The sequence below is a fragment of the Miniopterus natalensis genome, chromosome 1, assembly GCF_054644295.1.
Source record: "Miniopterus natalensis isolate mMinNat1 chromosome 1, mMinNat1.hap1, whole genome shotgun sequence".
In the NCBI taxonomy this organism is placed as follows: domain Eukaryota; kingdom Metazoa; phylum Chordata; class Mammalia; order Chiroptera; family Miniopteridae; genus Miniopterus; species Miniopterus natalensis.
Window position 1 is genome coordinate 195,874,460 of NC_142081.1, and position 19,304 is coordinate 195,893,763.

The 19,304-nt window shown below is 35.6% G+C and overlaps 1 protein-coding gene across 2 annotated transcripts in view; it reads left to right on the forward strand.

Moving 5' to 3' along the window:
- Positions 1–19,304, forward strand: part of RAB28 (RAB28, member RAS oncogene family) — a 71,718-nt gene that overhangs the window by 16,832 nt on the left and 35,582 nt on the right. For both annotated transcript variants that reach the window (XM_087828250.1, XM_087828245.1), the window contains exon 4: positions 4,793–4,922. In XM_087828250.1, the coding sequence (XP_087684376.1) occupies positions 4,793–4,922 (130 nt within the window). The remainder of the gene's footprint in view (positions 1–4,792; positions 4,923–19,304) is intronic.

Sequence of the window (19,304 nt, forward strand, 5' to 3'; positions counted from 1 at the left end):
TTTATTCTTTTTATTTTTAGAGAGAAACAGAGAGGGAGAGAAAGAGAAACATCAGTGTGAGAGCAAAAGATTGATCAGCTGCCTCCTGCACGCCCCATACTGGGGATCAAGCCTGCAGCCCAGGCATGTGCCCTGACCAGTAATTGAACCAGCAACCTTTCGGTGCTTGAGATGATGCACCAACCAACTGAGCCACACTGGCCAGGGCTCCTGCTGCTTTTATTTTATATCCTCACCCCAAGGATATGTTCATTGATTTTTAGATAGAGAGAAAGGGGGAGAGAGATACACACACAAACATTGATGTGAGCAACATCGCTCTGTTGCCTTCCTACTGGGGATTGAACCCACAGCCTAGGTATGTGCCCTGACAGGGAATTGAACCTGCAGCCTTTTGATGTATGGGATGCTCCAACCAAATGAGCCACCCGGCCATGGCTCCTTTATATTATTCTTTAAAATTCCCATCTCTTTGCTTATGTTACTCATCTGTTCTTGCATGTAGTCTACTTTTTTTTTATTAGAACCTTTAACATATTAAATCATAGTTGTTTTAAATCCTTAGTGTGATAATTCCAAATCTGTATTATATCTGAGTATGATTCTAATGATTGTTTTTTCTTTTCAAAGTGCCTTTTAGTGTTCTGATTTTTTGTTGAAAGCTAGACATGATGTATTGAGTAATAAGAACTCAGACAAGTAGGCCTTTATTGTGAGGTTTTATGTTAACTTGGCTAGGAGTTAGTCTGTGTTTAATGTTAGCTGAAGCTATAGGTGCCAGAGACATCAAATTTCTCTATGTCCTTGAGTTTTCCTCTCCTTTTTTCTGGGTATCTTAAAGGATTCTTTGTGACTTGAAGTTTGTGTCTTGTAGCTCTTTCAACTGTAATCCATTACTATCATACTGGAGCTCTGTTGGTGTTGTGGCAAAGTACGAGGGAGGGGAAACATTCTGTACTTTTATGATTAGGTCATGGCCTTTCAGTGGCCTGTGACCCTGGGCTGTGACCTTTATAGGTGTTTCTTAGCTCTTCCCACTTTTGTGAGACAAGATGGATAGAGGGGGCTGGAATAGGGAACTGCCCTTCCTCTGTGTCCTCATCTAACACTCTGATTGAGCTTTTTCTCTTGGTGAGGATGCCTTTTTTATGGATAATGCTCTGTGCACATTTTATAATGATTACTTTCTTCCTTTCCTGCCAGAGCCAGGAAGGAATCTTTCTTGACTCTACCATGAGGATCTGGTGGGTTTCCTGGAGGTAAAAACTCACTCTCTCTAAGACTGTGTCCCCTAGGAATTTCTCATTTTCAAACTAAACCACACTCAGCCTTTAGCAGTTCATCAAATTTATCATTTAAATGTTTCTACCATTTACTGGCTCTAATAATTGCTGCTCTAGGTAAGCAGATTTGGGTTATGACTCTCTGAATTTACCTCTCTCTCTAGATTTCAGGGTGGAAATTTGCCTGCCAAACTCAGCTCTGTTATATCCAAGAAAAGTAATTTACTTTCAGTTTGTTTAGCTTTTTTCTGATTGTAAGGACAGATGTGATGACCTCTAAGCTCTTTACATGTTGAAAGTAAAACTGAAAGTCCTGGAAATTTTTTTTTTCCTTTATTTTTTTAAAATTTATTTTTTAATTATAGTTGATATACAGTATTACATTAGTTTCAGGTGTACAACACAGTGATTAGACATTTATATACTTTACAAAGTGATCACCCTAATAAATCTAGTAACCATCTGCCCTGGAATTTCTTTTATATTTTAATGTTTTTGGTTTTGTTATAGTTCCTTCTCAAATTTCACCATAGTGGTGAAGGTCAAAACTAGTTCAAAATTGTCATCTTAGGAGCAAAGATAAAATCATAGTTTTTACATTATTGAGAATGGGGTATATGAACAGATAGAATTTTGAGTTGGTGGATAGCTAGATTAATGAAAAAGTGCTTATCCTTCTATCTTCCTTTTGAGTCCTAGAAGATTTATAGGTATCACTGACTGAGAAATACAGGACATATTGGTGTATATCAGGAATTGGCAAACTTTCCCTTACAGGGCCAGATAGAAGCCATTTTAGATTCTGCAGACCACACTGTCTCTGCTGCAGCTACTCAGCTCTGCAGTTGTAGTGCAAAAGCAGTTATTGGTAACACTTAAAATAATGAGAATGAGTATATTTCAATGGAAGTTTATTTAAAAATATGGGGTGTGAGCTGGATTTGATCTGTGGGCCATAGAACCCCTGGTCTAGATCAGTAGTATTTAATTGTTATTCCATAGCTCTGTCTAGTAATAATTATCAAGAGATGGTAGCCATGTTTTATTTGCACATGTTCTATCATGTTCAGATATTGACCCATGTTGACATGAAGATTTGCATATATTAATTAGAATGGTTTCAAAAATCTTATGGTTTAAGAGTCATCATAGGTCAAGGCTCAATTTATGAGTGTAAAAACTACCTTAAAATTGCTTTAAAACTGTGATTCTTTTTTCACTCAGAATAACAAAAAAATTCCCAGCAATCGTGTATGTTAGTTTTTAAATAAGTCTATTTCTTATTACTTCATTTAATCATTTAGGTATGGCAGATATTATAAAGGTAGATGACAGAGCATTGCCCAAGGTCAGTAGATAGTAGGGTCTGGACTGCAACCCAACAGTGATTTGACTTCCAGAGCAGAGTTCTTTTAACACAATATATAATCACATATGACAACTGGAGGTATATTCAATAGACTGAAGAGTAGCTTTCTTCAGAGGTCAGTTCTGGGTCTTATTCTTAAGAAGAAAAGTAATTCTGTGTTGGGCATTATTTCAATGCATTTGGGACGACAGACAGAAACAGATGTCCAGGTTACCTAAATGAATCAGGTAAGTGCTTTTGCATAATAATTATAGAATATTTAAACTGGAAAGGATCTTAGAGACTCTTTAACTCAGTGATCTAATTTTAGAGGCAAATAACCCAGGACTCAGGGAAAATAAGTGACTTGGAGCCAGTGTAGTTTAATAAACGAGCATGGTACTGGAAGATCATAACAGTAGTATGCTAGTGCCAGTTTGGGAGGGTTGCTGTTAGGTTTAGGAGTTTCTGTGAGCCAGTTGTTGAATACATTTATGATTAAAAGTTATATGTACATTATAAATTATATTAAAAACAAATATATGCTCAAAATGCACACTTACTAATTTTGCTATATATTTTTGTTATCTGTGTTTTGGAGATTGTTTACGTTTAGTGTATCTGTGTGGTGGAGATGCTGTATAGTGGTGTCTACCCAGCTCTGTGATCAGTGAAATGACTTTGATAGTTTGAAAGTGGCCACACGGCAGCATTTACACCACAGAAATGAGCAAATGCTACAAATAATGCTCTTCTGACCCCCAGCCCTGCCATCCCCCAAGTCAGTTGATTAATATTTACCAGGATATCACTAGCCATGACTTCTGTGTTGGTATGGTTGCCTGTTTATGTGCTTGGCCTTGATGCAAGACTGTGAGTTCCTTGAGGTTTGGAATTTATATCCCTAGCGCCCAGCACAGTGCTAGGCATATAATTGGCAGACAGTTGTTTGTGGAACGAATGAGTGAACTTTATATTCATTCAGTCTTCGATTCAAATTCTGGCTCAATTACTTAACTAGCTGTGTGACCTTGGTTATTTTAACCTGTGTTTATTAGTAAAATGAGAATAGCACCAGCTTTGCACGCTTGTACTGATGATTAATGAAAAGATCTATATATCTGTCTAGTACATTGTAGGTGCAAAAAAGTAGTCAACATTTATGATTATAACCTAAGAAGGAAGAGATGTAAGTGCTATTAGGGTCCAGACTTATATTGTGTGCAGAGTTTTGCATTAAGTGTTTGACCACGACCTGGATGAGACTCAAGAATGTGGCAGTGTGATTTTTGTGTGTAAATACTTCTCCTTCCCCACAAAATAATGGGATATATTAAAAGGAATATGATATATAAGAGGCAGGAAGCAATCCCTCTGTTATATTTGGCTTTGTTCGTGCTCTTATTACAGTATCATGTCCAGTTTTACATTGCTCATTTTAAAGAGGATGTCAGAAAACTGTATGGATAGTGTCCTGGGAAGAACCAACAACTATGATTAAAGCAATAGAAAATAGGTCCTTTGAGGCAAGTTTAAGGAATTGAGTTTGTTTATTCTGGAAAGGAGATGGTAAAGGAGTTTCTTAACTACCTTCAAGAACATGAAGGGTTATTACAAGGAGGATACTCGCATGTTCTCCAAATGCACAGAGGGCCAGAAGAGGAAATCGACTTACTTCATTTAAAGAAAATTGTGTTAAAACACTGCAGTGGACTATCAAGGGATGTCATGGGATCTCCATTTTAAAAAATATTTAAAAAGAGCAGCAGCAGATGGTTTTTTTATTGAAAGGTTTAAATGTTTGACCTCATGAAAGTAGCAGACAGGATTGTAGACCTTGCAGCTTTTCTACCTCTGTGATAACGATTTTCTTACATTGATTGTAACTTACCAAACATATCCCAGCTATCTTATTGGGCAGCCACTTATAATTTGATAAAGTTATTATTTAGCTTGCTTTGCTTGGTTTGGGTTTATCTGGAATGAAAACATTCAGTACTGTCTGCTAGTAGCTAAATTGAAGTCAGTTTGCATATAAAACAGGCTGCATTTGTATTTTTACATTATCCTAGGCATATCTGAAGCATGATTTAAGAGTATTTAGTATGAATATTATTCTCATGTAGTTTATTACAAATATCCTGTAACTCTTTTGTGACAGGGAATTCTCTTGGTATATGATATTACAAATTATCAAAGCTTCGAGAATTTAGAAGACTGGTATACTGTGGTGAAGAAAGTGAGTGAGGAGTCGGAAACTCAGCCACTGGTTGCCTTGGTGGGCAATAAAAGTAAGTTATTAATGCTTATTTATATACAGTAAAGTTTATTTTCCTATCCTATTGTTTTTATTTCTAAGAAAATTTTGATGTTTGGAAACATAAATAGATACAGCTTTCCTGGAGCAAACAAATTGCTTGAGGAGAAAATTCCTAAAGATGTGTGCAATCTTTTCAATAACATTTTGATACCTGGTCTATCGTAGCTGCTTGCTGCTTTGGCCAATTCCTGGTAAGGTAAGTTCTGTTTGGACAATGTGTGTTTTGGCTTCCTGAGGTCTGAGGAAGCAATGTAGCCTATTAAGAACAGCAACCCAGCTGCAGATTTTATGATATTGCACTGCAGCTTCAGCCCTGCCCCAGAGATTTGGGGAGATACATTTCATTAAATGATCCCCTATTCTAGGAAGGAAGCAGTGTCTGTGTGGAATTTTATGTGCATTGTTTCTTGCTCCCATCTCTCATAAAGATCCTTTCTGAATTTTTTAGGTTCTGAAATACAGATGCTTTTCTTCTTTTTTTTTGAGAAAGTGTGTTATAATGGGGAAAGAGTAGTGCTTGGTAAAAATGATGTATTTGTAATTTTTGATATCCTTTTGGCCTACGATATACAGCATATAAAAATTATATAAGACAATGCAATACAAGACTGTTACTTGGTTCATCGTCCTGCAATGCAGTTACTTGGAAAAGGACTCCTTACTTAGGATTTTCAAATACATAAAGTATTATGATATGACCTAATGTTTTACAACTTATTTGAGGACAGAAAAAGAGAAAATGAATATAAATTATATCATGGAAAATTTAGGTCAGGCGCTATTTCCTGACTACAAGCGTTGTTAAATCAATACCCAACTATACTGCAAAGAGAAGTATCTTCACCAGAGGTCCTTAATAGTAGAGTGCATTTTTTGTCTGTAATTGTTTAGGAAATAGTGCTTCCTAAAGGACTAAACCAAGATTTCTTCATTATGTGGTTTTGCACACTTAGATGAACATTTAATAAATTCAAGCCTTATTTAAAAACCATTACAAAACAGGTGTGAATATCATTTCTCTGAAGAGTTAAAAATACAAATTTTATATTGCTTTTATAAAACACTATTACATATCCACAAGATGTATGGCTTGGGTAAAAAGTACAGTATTTTTTTAAGCTTTAGTAAATTTTGCTCATCTAATTCTAATTGAGTGAATCAGATACTTTTTAATACATTGAAATCCCTCTTTACAAATCACAAGTTTTGATGAGCTTAGGTTCTATATCTAAGTGGGACTTTTTATTTTAGGAGATTGTTTCTTGCTCATTATGTTACCAAAGCATTGGCTTATTTTATGGTTAAATTTGTCCTTTATTTGAGGTTTCCCATCACCTTTTGGGAAATCGTAGAGTAGGGAAGGGATGGAGGTTGGGGTTTGTTTTCATTTCTTTCAGGATATAATCTAACCACCATCTGGAGTAATGGCGCAGTGATGCATAATTATATACATTATGTGTTTATGCTGTCCTGTGAGGCATCCAGCGTTGGTTGCTGTCAGAGACAGGATATCAAACTAGATGGGCTATTGAACTGTGGTGGTTGTGCCATTCCTAGGTTAAAAAAAACATTTATATAAGTTATATGAATTTATGCAAAAAATGATTGCAGTGTTATGTTTGAGATTTAATAGCATAAAAGTCAGAAGAGTTTTTTCACTTTTGGCATAGCTCTAACCGCTTTCTTGTATTTATAATACTCTCTTTCAGAATGAGATCACATAACAGAGTATGCAGTCATACAGAATGTTATATATGTAAAATGAAGAGATTTTAGATGAACATTTTCCTGAATATTATTTATTGCATAATCTGTCACTGGCCCAATTTCATATGATCATGTAATGAAAGTTCTTAAAATTTGTGTTTCTAAATTGATGTAACATTCATATGGTAGTGTGGACTTATTTTCTTTTTTGGGGATAAAATTATATTAAAAAGCAAAGACTTTACCTACTGGTTAAAGGCAAGAGAAGGAAACATGATGGGAAGACATCTGAAACTGGATTATTATGCCAATTATCTACACAAGTCATCTTCTGCCTAAATGTGCAATTTAAAATTCTTCATTGTGTCCTATTTTTGCAACTTTAATAGAAAGCATATGTTGAAAAGAAGTAGGTGTCGACTGTGAATATATTGGCATCAGTAGCCAGCTTTTAGCCAAAGTTTAGTAGGAGGATAGGAAATTTCCACACAAAGTGTGTGTCTATGTGCACGCACATGCACGTGCGAGTTTCTTCCATAGTAAGACTTTATGATTATAAAGTTGTAAAATCATTTGCTTTTATTAAAATATAGTAAACTCAGAAATTTGGGCTGAGGATTGAAGATAGTCTTAGGTAAGGGTGAATTACGGGTTTATTTTTGTAAAAAATTAAGTTTTATTATGTTTAATTATAAAGAGAAACTAGAGTAGGTTAACAAAGTAGTCAGCAGAGAAAGGGACTTGTTTTAATGACATAGACAGAATTGGTAATTAGTAAATTATTTCAATATATGATACTTAAAAGTTATATAATGCTTAAAGCAAATTTATTGAATTTATTCTATATTCTATTCTGAAAAGCTTTAAGGGATTAGTGTTCCTTCTTTGTATGAATTAAGATTTTAAATGAAATATTGAGTGTGGTTAAGATTATAGGACTTTGAATTTAGACAGATTTTGCTTACAAGCCCAGTATATTCACTTTACAGCACTGTGACATCAGAGAAGCTATTTTTTATCTCTAAGCCTCCATTTCGTCTTCTGGAAATAAGGGTAATAGTTTCTGTCTGATAAAGCTGGTGTAAAGATTAAATGAGATTATTACATGAAAAACACTTAGCATATGATCTTACCTAGTGTAAATGCTTAGTAATAGTTGTTGTTATTCTTAATCATAATAGCCTTTTTAAAGCATTGGCTATAGCTTCAATTTGAACGATCACAAATTATAAATTAATAGACTCGAAATAGAAGTTTTACAAAAGTGGCCTGGAGGAAATGGTTCCTAGAGAATTCCTTTGTCACTGTCTTGTTCCTTGTTTCTGTTCCAGTTGAGGGTTCTCAGACCATGTGTTGGGTAGGGCTGTTCATTCAGCAAATATTATTGAGTGCCCCCATGTGTTTTCAGCTAGCCACTGTGAATTTGCACGAGGTTGAGCCAGAGAGAGTGCTTACGGAGTTATTGGACTTGCTAACCTAGGTCTTAATTTTGATCTTTTTTTCTACCATGTTCAAGTTTTCTAAACATTTTGACTGCCTCTTTTTGCTCTGTTTGGTTGTTGAGATTAATAAATACAGATTTGTCCAAATCTTCATAGAAGGCCCTACTTTTCCCTCGTGAGGTAAGAATAAATTCCTGGTAGGTAAGTTTCAAAATGAGAAAGAGGGTAAGTCATTTACTTATTCCTTGTATTTTATGGGAATTTCTGTTGAAGTTTGATGATGTCTACAGCCCCATGTGGAATGAGATGTCTGACAGGCTACAGATCCAGCCACATAACCACCCAGAAACAATTATGTTACCATCTAGAGTAACTTCTGCAATTCAGGGAGCCAAAGCTACCAGGCCTACTACTTGGTTTCCTGACCTTGAAGATCTCACTTTCCTAGCATTGGGGCACTCTCAGTTGATCAGAGCCTGCACAGAAGAGGAGCCTAGGGATTTTCAGTTTATGTCCACTTAGGGGCTTATTACAGGTCATCCTGGCCATGGCCTAACATACCACCACCACCTCTTGTGAACTACTGCAGTAGTCAGCCCCATTACTGTTCTTCCCGCTCCTAGCTTTACTTTTCTACAATCCAGTTCCCAAGTGGGAAATTATAATACATGACACTTCTGCTTAAAACCCTCTATTGCTTTCTCATCATGCCTAAAATGAAATCCAAGCTCCTTATCCAGATTTGTCAAGCACTAGGTAATCTCAGACCTCACCTTCTACTACATGCTCCCTTGCCCACTATGTGCATAAGGCACATTGTCTTTATTTCCATTTCTAACACATTCCAAGTTAATTTGTACCTTAGGATTTGCTCTGCTTGAAAGACTTTTCTTTCTGGTCTTTGCTTGGCTGGCTCCATTTCATCGTTTGGATCTCATTTTTTTTTTTAAAAATATGTTTTTATTGATTTCAGAGAGGGCAAGGGAGAGGGAGAAACATCAGTGATGAGAGTCATTGATCGGCTGCCTCCTGCATGCCCCCCCACTGGGGATGGAGCCCGCAACATGGGCTTATGCCCTGACTGGGAATCGAACCATGACCTCCTGGTTCATGGGCCCACACTCAACCACCGAGCCACACCAGCCAGGCTGATCTCCTCTTAAATGACTTCTCTTCAGAGTTGCTTTCCTCAGTCTCTCAATCTAAAGGAGCCATCTAATCCCTTTCTGTCAGGACATTCTGATTCTGCTATCTGCGTAGTTTCATTGTCGTCTGATACTATTTCTTGTTTGTTTCTTATCTGTCTTTCCCCATGAAAACCTAAGCTCTCCGAAAGCTGAAGCCCTCATCACTTAGAGTGGTGCCTGAATGAATGAACACTGAATGGATGAGTAAAAGCCTTTTTACAAAGACTGTTGAAGTTCCAAGTGTTTATGGCTGGCTGTGTGACTCAGGGAAAACGGTTTTCTTAATGAGGACAAATACCTGTGTAGATACAGGGAATCTGTTAGACAGTCTTCAGGGGCAGTTGGCCTACTGAGTTCCATTCTGGTGAGTGACGTCAGAGAGAGCTTCTCAGGAAACCATCGAAGCTGCACTGTACTGGGTCACGTTCCTGATAAATGTCATAGACCTTATGGCGTGATTTTAGGGTTACCTAACATAAAGAATTAAGCATTTTGCTTCTTTTTCCTAGCATGTGACTTCTACATAATGGTAGAACCCTACACTTTTGACTTTTTATTTATAAATTTTTTATTTTTGTGTTTAATTAAAAAAATCATAATCTGTACTGAAGTACAATTTTAATTTTTGCCCCAGTGTTTCAGGAAAAGTTCACATTGAAATGAAATGAACATTCAGGAATATTAATTTTTTAAGAGTCATTTTAAATTTAATCCATGTCTTATAATCACATGCCTTTTTAATTTGTCATTTTGTTATTTTCTATCTTTAAGCTGTTATGTTTTTCTATTATCTGATCCATCAGCTAGTTTCTCCCCTGACTAGCTAACATTCTCAGTTGGATAGATTGTAAACAGAAATTAACAGGGGTTGCATAGGAGCTGCCCTCTTCCTGATTTATAGGTTCTTAGTTAGCAGAGGCGTGGTGGTTATCCATAACTTGTATTGGGCGTAGGAATTATCACGCTCTGGGACAGAGTGGATGGATGAATGATTTCTACTCTTAAAGATATTAACCAGATCCTTTCCCAAATAAAGACTAATAACTCAGATTTTTAAACAATCTTCATGACAGATGAGGGCAGGGAGAAGAGTGCATCAGCACTGATTACCGCTGTTGAGTGTATATTCTTCTTAACAGTGATTGATTGTTGTTGGAGTACTATCTCTGCCCAGGAAGTGATGTTTTACACTGCCAGGGTCAAAGGCCACATTTTAATGTACCCTGTAAGTTGTGTTCTCTGAACTCAGTAGAAATGTATTAGTAAAACAAGTAAATTTCAAGTTGAAAATCTTACTGGTGCTCTCAATAAAATTATCACAAAGCTTTTAAAAAGCTGTTCTTTATTTTCCATAGTAGAGGAGCAATGAGAGGTTGTTCTACGTCCTGTTTGAAAAACTTCATGGGAATTTACATGAAAGTTTTTGCCTATACTGTGACTCTTTTGAGTCTTCAAAAATTCTTATTTTATGTGGAGAGTAGAAATGTGAAATTATAAAGTAGGTAACATTTACTTGGATTCTTATTTTGAAGGATTCATATTAACTGCTACAATATTATAACAGTGAATGAGTGAGTCATTATCATCAGTTTGCTTAAGAGAATTTATAGTTTATAAGGCATAAACAAAAACTTTTGAGAATTTGAAAAGTTCCTTTAGTTTTACATTCTAAATTAAAACATCCTGCCCCTTGTCCATTTGTTTTAACACTTTGGTTCTTCTTGCCTGGGAATAGTATCCCACAGTATCTCCAAGTGCCTTTTCCACATGGACCTAGTATTTCGGTTTCAATTGCTTCCTTTTTTTTTTTCTTCTTTATACTCTCTTTACATGTAAATTTGGCAAATAGAGCTATGATTATTTACTCACTGGAAGGCGCTGATAGCATCTTATTATACTAATAGCATCATTGTTCTGTATACTGAGTGAGACTATTTTCTTGTAGGCACTCAGCTGTTCTCTTACATGATACTTCACACTCCTGCTGTACTTTTAAGAGCATTTTGATAGTATTCCAAGTTTAATTGGTTGAGTAGTTTTCTCAAATTAAATGCATTAGTTTGCATTCAGACTAGTGTTGTGACTCATCACTGTTAGGGAAGAAAATGGCAAATGAGTGCTCTTTCATACTACTAATTAAACGACTTTTCACCTGACAGTTGCTGTGAATTAATTATGTAATTTCATAGTTACTTTTTTAGATAGTCTACTTCAAATCATTCTGATAGTAGTATAATTTACTTGAGAAGTATTAAGGCATTTTGTAGTTTTGCTTTGTTTTGGGGAATTGTGTAAGTATTTCAGTCATAGTAATCTGTTTATATGATTTCTGCCCATCTTCACATTGGCATGTTAGAGAAAGTTTATTAAATGTTAAAAAGAGCACAATCCACCTTACTTTCGTTTCTTTTATGATGAATCTCTGATTTTAAATTTTAGAAGAAATTAACTTTTTAATATTAAATTAATATCAAATAAGATTTTCTAAGAACAGGGCTATAAAAACATTCCTTCTTGAAAAGGAGATTTGAAATTTTTATTAATGTAACCTAAGCTCCTTTAAAATTTATATTTCCAGTGATTGTGGAACAGATCCAGGACAGATTAAAGGAATGCTGGAGTGGGATCAGAAAAGTCCAGCTTTTGTTCTGGTGCTGTTATTTTCTCTAGCTACGCGACCTTGGGCAATTTACTTAATAACTTAGGATCATCCTCAAGTATAAACTGGGGAGACTGTAATAGGTAATCATAAGTACTTCTGTTCCTAAACATGGTGACTCAAACAGTGTTTAGTAAGTCTGCCTAATCGAACATATTTATTACCATACAATTTGAAGAATTTAATTTTAACTTTATGTTCGTTTAAACCCTGTCTTATCTTTGCAGAGATGATTTCTTAGGCTCATTTTATTATTCAGTTATTAGATTATTAAAAGTCCGTTTTTTGTATATATGGATAGGTGCATATATGTAACAACAACAAAAATAACAATAGTAAATCTAGGTAAGATTTACTGAATTTTTATTGTTTGTCAGGCACACCCTAGAAATATGGCCAACTTTGGGATGTTTTGGGGGGGCTCTAAGAATATCATTTCTAATTAGCTTAAAATTCTTTTTGTGCTTAGAATTTCATTTTGATATTCTGTGACACTTTTAAAATTTTCATTTAATGTCTAGTTTTGCAGTGCAAATCAATTGATTGAGCAGGTAGTTTCTTTGTTTGCTATCTTATGTCTTCATTCACTCACTCATTCATTCATTCAACAAACAGCCCTTGAGCACATACCTGTCCAGGTGTTAGGGATAGAGAAATCAACAGATAGACAAAAATCCCTGTTCTCATCTTGCTGTGCTCCCAGTAGAGGAAGATACGCAATAAATACGTAAAGCATATACTATGTTAAATGTTAAGTGTTGTGTAGGCAGATAAAGCAGGGAAGGGAAAAAAAGGAAGTGTTGGAGGAAAGTGTTAAGATTTAAAATACGGTAGAGAAAGTCTGAGACGATGACATTTGAGCAAAGACATAAAGGAGGGGAGAGAGAGTGCCCCATAGATATCTGGAAGAAGAGTTATCCAAGTAGAGGGGAAAAGTTGCAGAGGCCTCGAGGTATTATTTTTTTGTTTTTTCTCTCCAGGAACTATGAGGAGGTATGTGTGTAGCTGTATGTGTATCTATGTGTAAGGATAGTGAGTGAAAGAATAGTTTAGGAGATGAAGTTAGATATAAAGAGGGATGGACGTGGGAAGAGGGCAGATCAGGAACAACTTTGTAGGCTGTTGTAAGGGCTTTGACTTTTACTCTCTGTGAGATGGAAAGCCACTGAGGACTTTGATCAGAGCAAGGTGTGTTAACTTGAAAGGATCACTACAGTTCTTTTTTGAGAATGTTCTATAGTGGGTAATCCAAGTGAGAAATAATGGGGGCATGGAGCAGGGTGATAGCAGTGGAAATAGTGAGAAGAGGTTAGCTTGTGGATATATTTTGAAGGTAGGGGTGATGCATTTCCTCATAGAATGGTTGTGGAGGAGAGGAGAGAAGATAAAGCCAAGATTTTTTGCTTAAGCATCTCGAATGTTGAAGTTCAATTTACTCAGATGAAGAAGAATGCGGGAGGAACAGATTTTGGGTGGAGATTAAAAGTTTGATTTGAGAGATGTAAAGTTTGAGGCACTTATTAAGCACCTACGTGGAGACGTCTGGAGTTCAGGGGCAAGATGAGGTCAAGAGATAAAAGTGTGGGAGCTAGTAGCATATTGATGATATTTAAATCCTTGAGAATGGATGAACTATAAATAAAAGTAAGTATAAAAAGAGAAGAGGCTCAATGATTAATTTAAAGCCACATTTTAAAGTTTGGGGAAGTGAGAAGAGATCAGTGGACTTGAAATACGGTCAGTGAAGGCAGGAGGAAAATCATGAGAGAGGTGTCCTGGAAGCCAAAGGCGTTTTAGGGAGAAAGGGAGTGATCAACAGGTGAGGCCTGAGCATGGTTGCTGAAGAAGGGATGGTGACCTGGCAGGAGGGTTCTTGGAGTGGTGGGGTGAAAGGGGGAGTAGAGGGAGTTGAAGGGAGAAGGGGAGAAAATGGATTGTAGACAGGAGTAGAGGTAACGTGTGTACATAATGCCACTGTGCAGGGAGCCTGCAGAGGGGGTCGCAGCTGGAGGGGGTGTGGGTCAGAACTCTGGTGTTTTTAAAGGATGGGAGGTTTGACAGTGTGCTTTATGTTCATGGGAAGAGAGAGAGACTTGGGGGTGTACAAACACCTGATAATATAAAGTGTATGTCTTTCAAAATTTTTGAATTTGTTCTATTTTAGATACAGTCTTGAATGAGTCATCTCCATTCCTTACTCTTCAGTTTATCACATTGGTTCTGATTAAGTAAAAGGTAGAGTGTGCGGGGTCTGTGAGAGCTTCCCCAGTCCCTAAACCCCGCACAGGGTCGAGGGAGGGGGCAAACAGAGAAGACTGGCACATAATACTAGGTAGCTTCTCGCTTGGGTGGGGTAATTATTAGCTGTTTTCTGGGGTTTTTTCCAACTTGCGTGATTCTTCTGAAAAAGCCGACTTTTTAGCACAAATGTTTTTTCCTTTGGAATTGTGCAGCTGTTGTGTAATTAAAGCTCCATGAAGGTAGAGACTGTCCTATTCACAGCTGTCTCTCTACCATCTAGCACACAGACAGTGATCAATAAATACTTATCTGTGAGTAGACAATTATTACTTAATTCTCTACCTCAGTAAAAGATGGATCTATAGATCTTTTGAAATGGTAAAGTAAAAACAAGGCTGGGGTTTTTTTTTCTAGCTTTTGTAAAATTCTGAGGCCAGGTTTTTTGTCTGGAATGAAAGTATAATAATAAACTTATTTGGTGCTTATGAGTTACTACCACATAAGATCATGTAAAAAGTTTTTTACATTACACACAGTTCTTTTGAAAACTAAACTCTTAACCCTAATTTATGATGTGTGTTAGTACTTTATTGATTTTTAGAGAGAGGAGCAGGGAGGGAGAAAGAGAAGGATCTTGTCAATTTGTTGTTCCAATTACTGATGCATTCATTGGTTGATTCTTGTATGTGCCCTGACTGGGGATCAGACCCACAACCATAGCGTATCAGGACAACACTCTAACCACTTGAGCTACCTGGCCAGGGCTGTTCTAGCACTTTACTATCTTGTGTATAGAGTGACTGTATGAGCACAGACCTGTGAGTAAGAGCACTTAGGTTCAGATATGGGCTCACTTATTGTGTGACTATGGTAAGGTACTTACCCTCTTTGTAACTCAGTTTTCTCACCTGTATAGTACCTACCTTACAAGGAGGCTGTTGTAAGAATTAAATACATATAAAGCTCCTAGAGCTATTTCTAGTATATATAATAGGTGCTATATGTGTTAGTTGTTACGGTGTTTCTCACTCTCTCTTCAGATCCTGTGTTCTAGTTATGGGTAATCAGAAGAGGTATTGCTAAGTCAATCTATCTATTTTTAATTTAAGGTTTTAAAAATCAAAAACATTAAAAATATTTTGAAATGTCTTTGAAATTCATAAATACTGATTAAAATTTTGGGTTGTAATTAATGTTTGGAAGCCAACCTTCACTTGTAGTTTAGAAGTTTCTTTTTCTGAAACGTTATTTAAATTTAATTGATGTAGTTGATATAGTTTTGCTATTCGATCTGAATGGTGAAAGCTGGTGTACAGTTGCCATGAATTTTTATCTCAAGTTTATTTTGCTCTGTAGACATGTGTCTAATAAAAAAAAAAGATGCTGCATAAACCATCATTTGAGTTTGAATGTGCTTCTGTTTTTGGTTGAGGTGTAAATGTTATTTCTGGCTGTGTCCTTCATACTTAGCTCTTCTTACAACAAATGGAAAGGCCTTAATTGTACCTAAGGGAATAGTTAATCCACAGTGGACATACATATGGTGGACAAAAGCTGAGTCTAGTAAATGAAATAAAATTATAAATGATAAACATATGAATGCTTACAAAGTCTGTCTGGCAGCTATGAAAGATAGAGTATTGTTTGAGATTAGCAAATTTTGTGCATAGCATAATAATAATTCAGTTCTTGGCATGTTTGTATTGTATATGTATATATAAATTTGATTAAAAGACATGCTTATATGTAAAGCATATTTGTCTTTTTTTATTGTTCACTAAGCTTTGTGATGTCACTTTGATGTCAACAATAGAGGCTGATGATCTCACATTTTTGGAAAGTTCTGCTCTTTTGATTGGGAGCAGTTAATTAGCATTAACCCAGAACAGCTCTTGGGCTTTATGGATATGTGGTTACACTGCTCCAGCAAAAGGTTAAGTATTAATGGAAAATGGTCACAGCCCTTTTACTTAAAGAAAACATGTTACTTGTAAGTTTTCTTTTGATTTTACTTTTACAGTTACATTGAATGTCTTCATTCATTTAGCCATCCATAAAGCAAATATTGTTGCACATGCAGTGGATAATAAGTCTTTTTAGGACTACGTGTGTGGTATGTCACAGATCATTAACTGCAAGTAACCACCTGACTTGAGGGAAGCCTGGAAGCATCATTATAGTGAAATAAGCTTTTATTTAGGTATCACTGCAGCACATTGATTTATTGAAATGTCACCAATTGCTACTGTGAAAATATATTCTCATTATCATTCAGGGAATGGGAGAGATTAATTGTTGTATATTGTAAAAGAGGTATATTGCTAACAATGGGAAAACATAAGAATAAATGTGGTCTGTATTTTATCTAACAACTACTTTTAAAGAATTAATTAGGTGATTAGTTAGGCTTAATTGGGTGATTCTTTAGGATGCTTTCAAATCTATGTGTGTTTCTATATATGTGTTAAAGCCATGTTCTGAGTTCTCCCTAATTTGACATACCTTAAAATTAAGCATCATGGAAAGACAATAGCAAATTTAATATAACTCTTTAATCCATAAAGTAATAAATTCTTTCTGTTAGCACACGGCTACTTCCTAGGCACATATATTATTAATCCAGCCTTGAGGAAACTTATCTTGTTCTGGAAGTAAGGTTAACATAATAGACCAAAAGTACAGAAGAAAGACAACATATAATTTAGTTCCGTTGTATCAATGGGGGGGGGGGGGGCTTTGTCAGGTAAGGATTAAGAAGAATGTGGAACTCAAATTTAGTGTTTAAAAGTAAGGTTTGAATATATAATGGAAGGACTGAATATCTGGCAAAATGTAACATGTTAAGATAAAGTGTATTTAGATAGGTTGACAGAAATCTTGAATCTCTTAAGTATTTGATTCATTAAATAGAGCCTATGTCAGGTATTTACTATTTTTTAAAAGCAATATTTTTTTAAAGTTAAGCTATTATCTTAACTTTGATTTTATTTGGGCTTTATTATTTAAATTGTATTATAGTAAAAGTTAGATAATAGCACTTGGGCACATTGGGGCTATTGTGTTTTTTCCAGTAGTGCTTAAGTAGGTAGCTTGCTGTTCTTTTGGGCCAATGCTAGGTTGTTTCAATGTGACGATGAAATGGTGTCTCCTTTTATCAAGCACCCGCTATATGCCAGGCATAATGCTAAGTAATCCTCCTTTGCAAAATTGAGTAAACTGAGTCTCAGAGGGTACCTTGCTTGTTGCCAAGATTTGAACTTCAAAGCACCTTCACTTCTTTATCTTGCTATAAGTAAGTTTTGAGCCATTTCAAGGATACCTCCCTATTTGGAATTTAATGTCTTTTGCAATTTAAAAAGAGTGCCAGTGTTTATACATATACCCTGACACAGAAAGCTAGTAGGAAGTTAGTTACCTTTGCTTTAGGAATATGGAATTTAATATTCCTAAAGTCCCACTGCACCCACAGCTTACTGGAAAGGGGATGCAGAGCCCTTTTCCACATTTATATCTATTAAGAACTCATCTCAGGGTTTCTTGAAATGTGAGTTCCACTTCTGTATTTTCGTGTTTTAGTCCATGCTAAGAGGATATAAATAACTGAAAAATATTATAGCTTGTATTAGTTTTCCTGGGCTGCTATAACCAGGTACTTCAGACTGCATAGTTTAAGTAAGAGAACTTTATTTTCTCACCATTTCGGAGGATAGAAGTCTGAGATCAAGGTGTCAGCAGAGTTGGTTTGTAGATGGCTCTCTTTGTCTTCACATGATCTTTTCTTTGTGCATGTCTGTGTCCTAATCTCTTCTTATAAAGACACCAGTCATATTGGTTTATCATAATTACTTCGTTAAAGGCCTTATCTCCAAATATAGTCACATTTTGAGGGACAGGGGTTAGAATTTCAACATGAATTTTTTTGGGGGGGAGTGTGGCAGGAGTGACACAATTAGGCCCATAACAGAACCATTATGGTTTAATATGTTAGAGGTAAATCACAAAGAATCATAGAAATTGAAACTAAAAGACTCTAGAAATCAATATTTTAAAATTTACTAATGAGGAAACCAAAATTTGAGCTCTTTTGAAAACATTGTGAAAATCAATGGGAATTAAATTTATAGACCAACTTTAAATATTTAATACAGAAAAATGTGGATTATTTTGTGTGATTAGTAAAATTATTTGAATAATTCTTTTTTGACATTAGGAGCATCAAATGCATATACTATGCAAATTAAGGAGGAATGCCTCTAAAAGTAAGTGGTGCTCTCGCTCCCGTTTTTCTGCTCTAGTACCTCTAAAATTATAACAGAAGCCAAAGAAGCTTGAAAGTGAGCTGATTTACAGAAATACAGTATTACATACGACTGTTAGGAGCATATCTAACATTCATGTGAATTCTCTCTTTTTACTGAGTATGGTAGGTTTCATTCCAAAAGCTTGATTATTTTACCTCTTTTTAGACTGATGTTTTTCTATTGACTTTTCTTAAATTTAATAAATATGTGCACATGGAACTGTCAACTTTAAGTAATTTTGGGGAGATGAAGAGATACAAGTAAACTACCTGGGAATCTGTTGAACACATAGAAAAAGTAACTTTTTAAGGGGCTTTACTTAGTGTTGTTACAACCCATCATCACATCAATCTCTCTATCATCAAACATTTTGATGTTGATACCTTTTTTTCCTCAAGTGGAATGTCAGAGAAAATTTTCAGGTGCAACAGAGCAGTCGTGTCACAGTTGATGTGATTAGTTGTGTTCTGTATTACAAATAATTTAAGAATTTAAGATAAATATGTAATAAATATATATTATAATGTGAGTTATATCTAGCTGTATGTACAATTGGCAACAGTAGGTTTACAGTTGTAATACAAATAAATAATACAATAATTAATAATAATACAAGAATATACTGTTTCACGCACTCACAACTGTAAACCTACTTTTGCTCACCCCTGTATGTGTACATACCCACACACAGTACCTTGTATTTTGATAGGCTTTTCTAAAGAGAGAGAAATGGATAGAGATACAGTTATGCAACAGTGCTTTGTGAGTTGCACATATATGACTATGTTTGAGGGCACTATCCATCGTGTGTAGTAT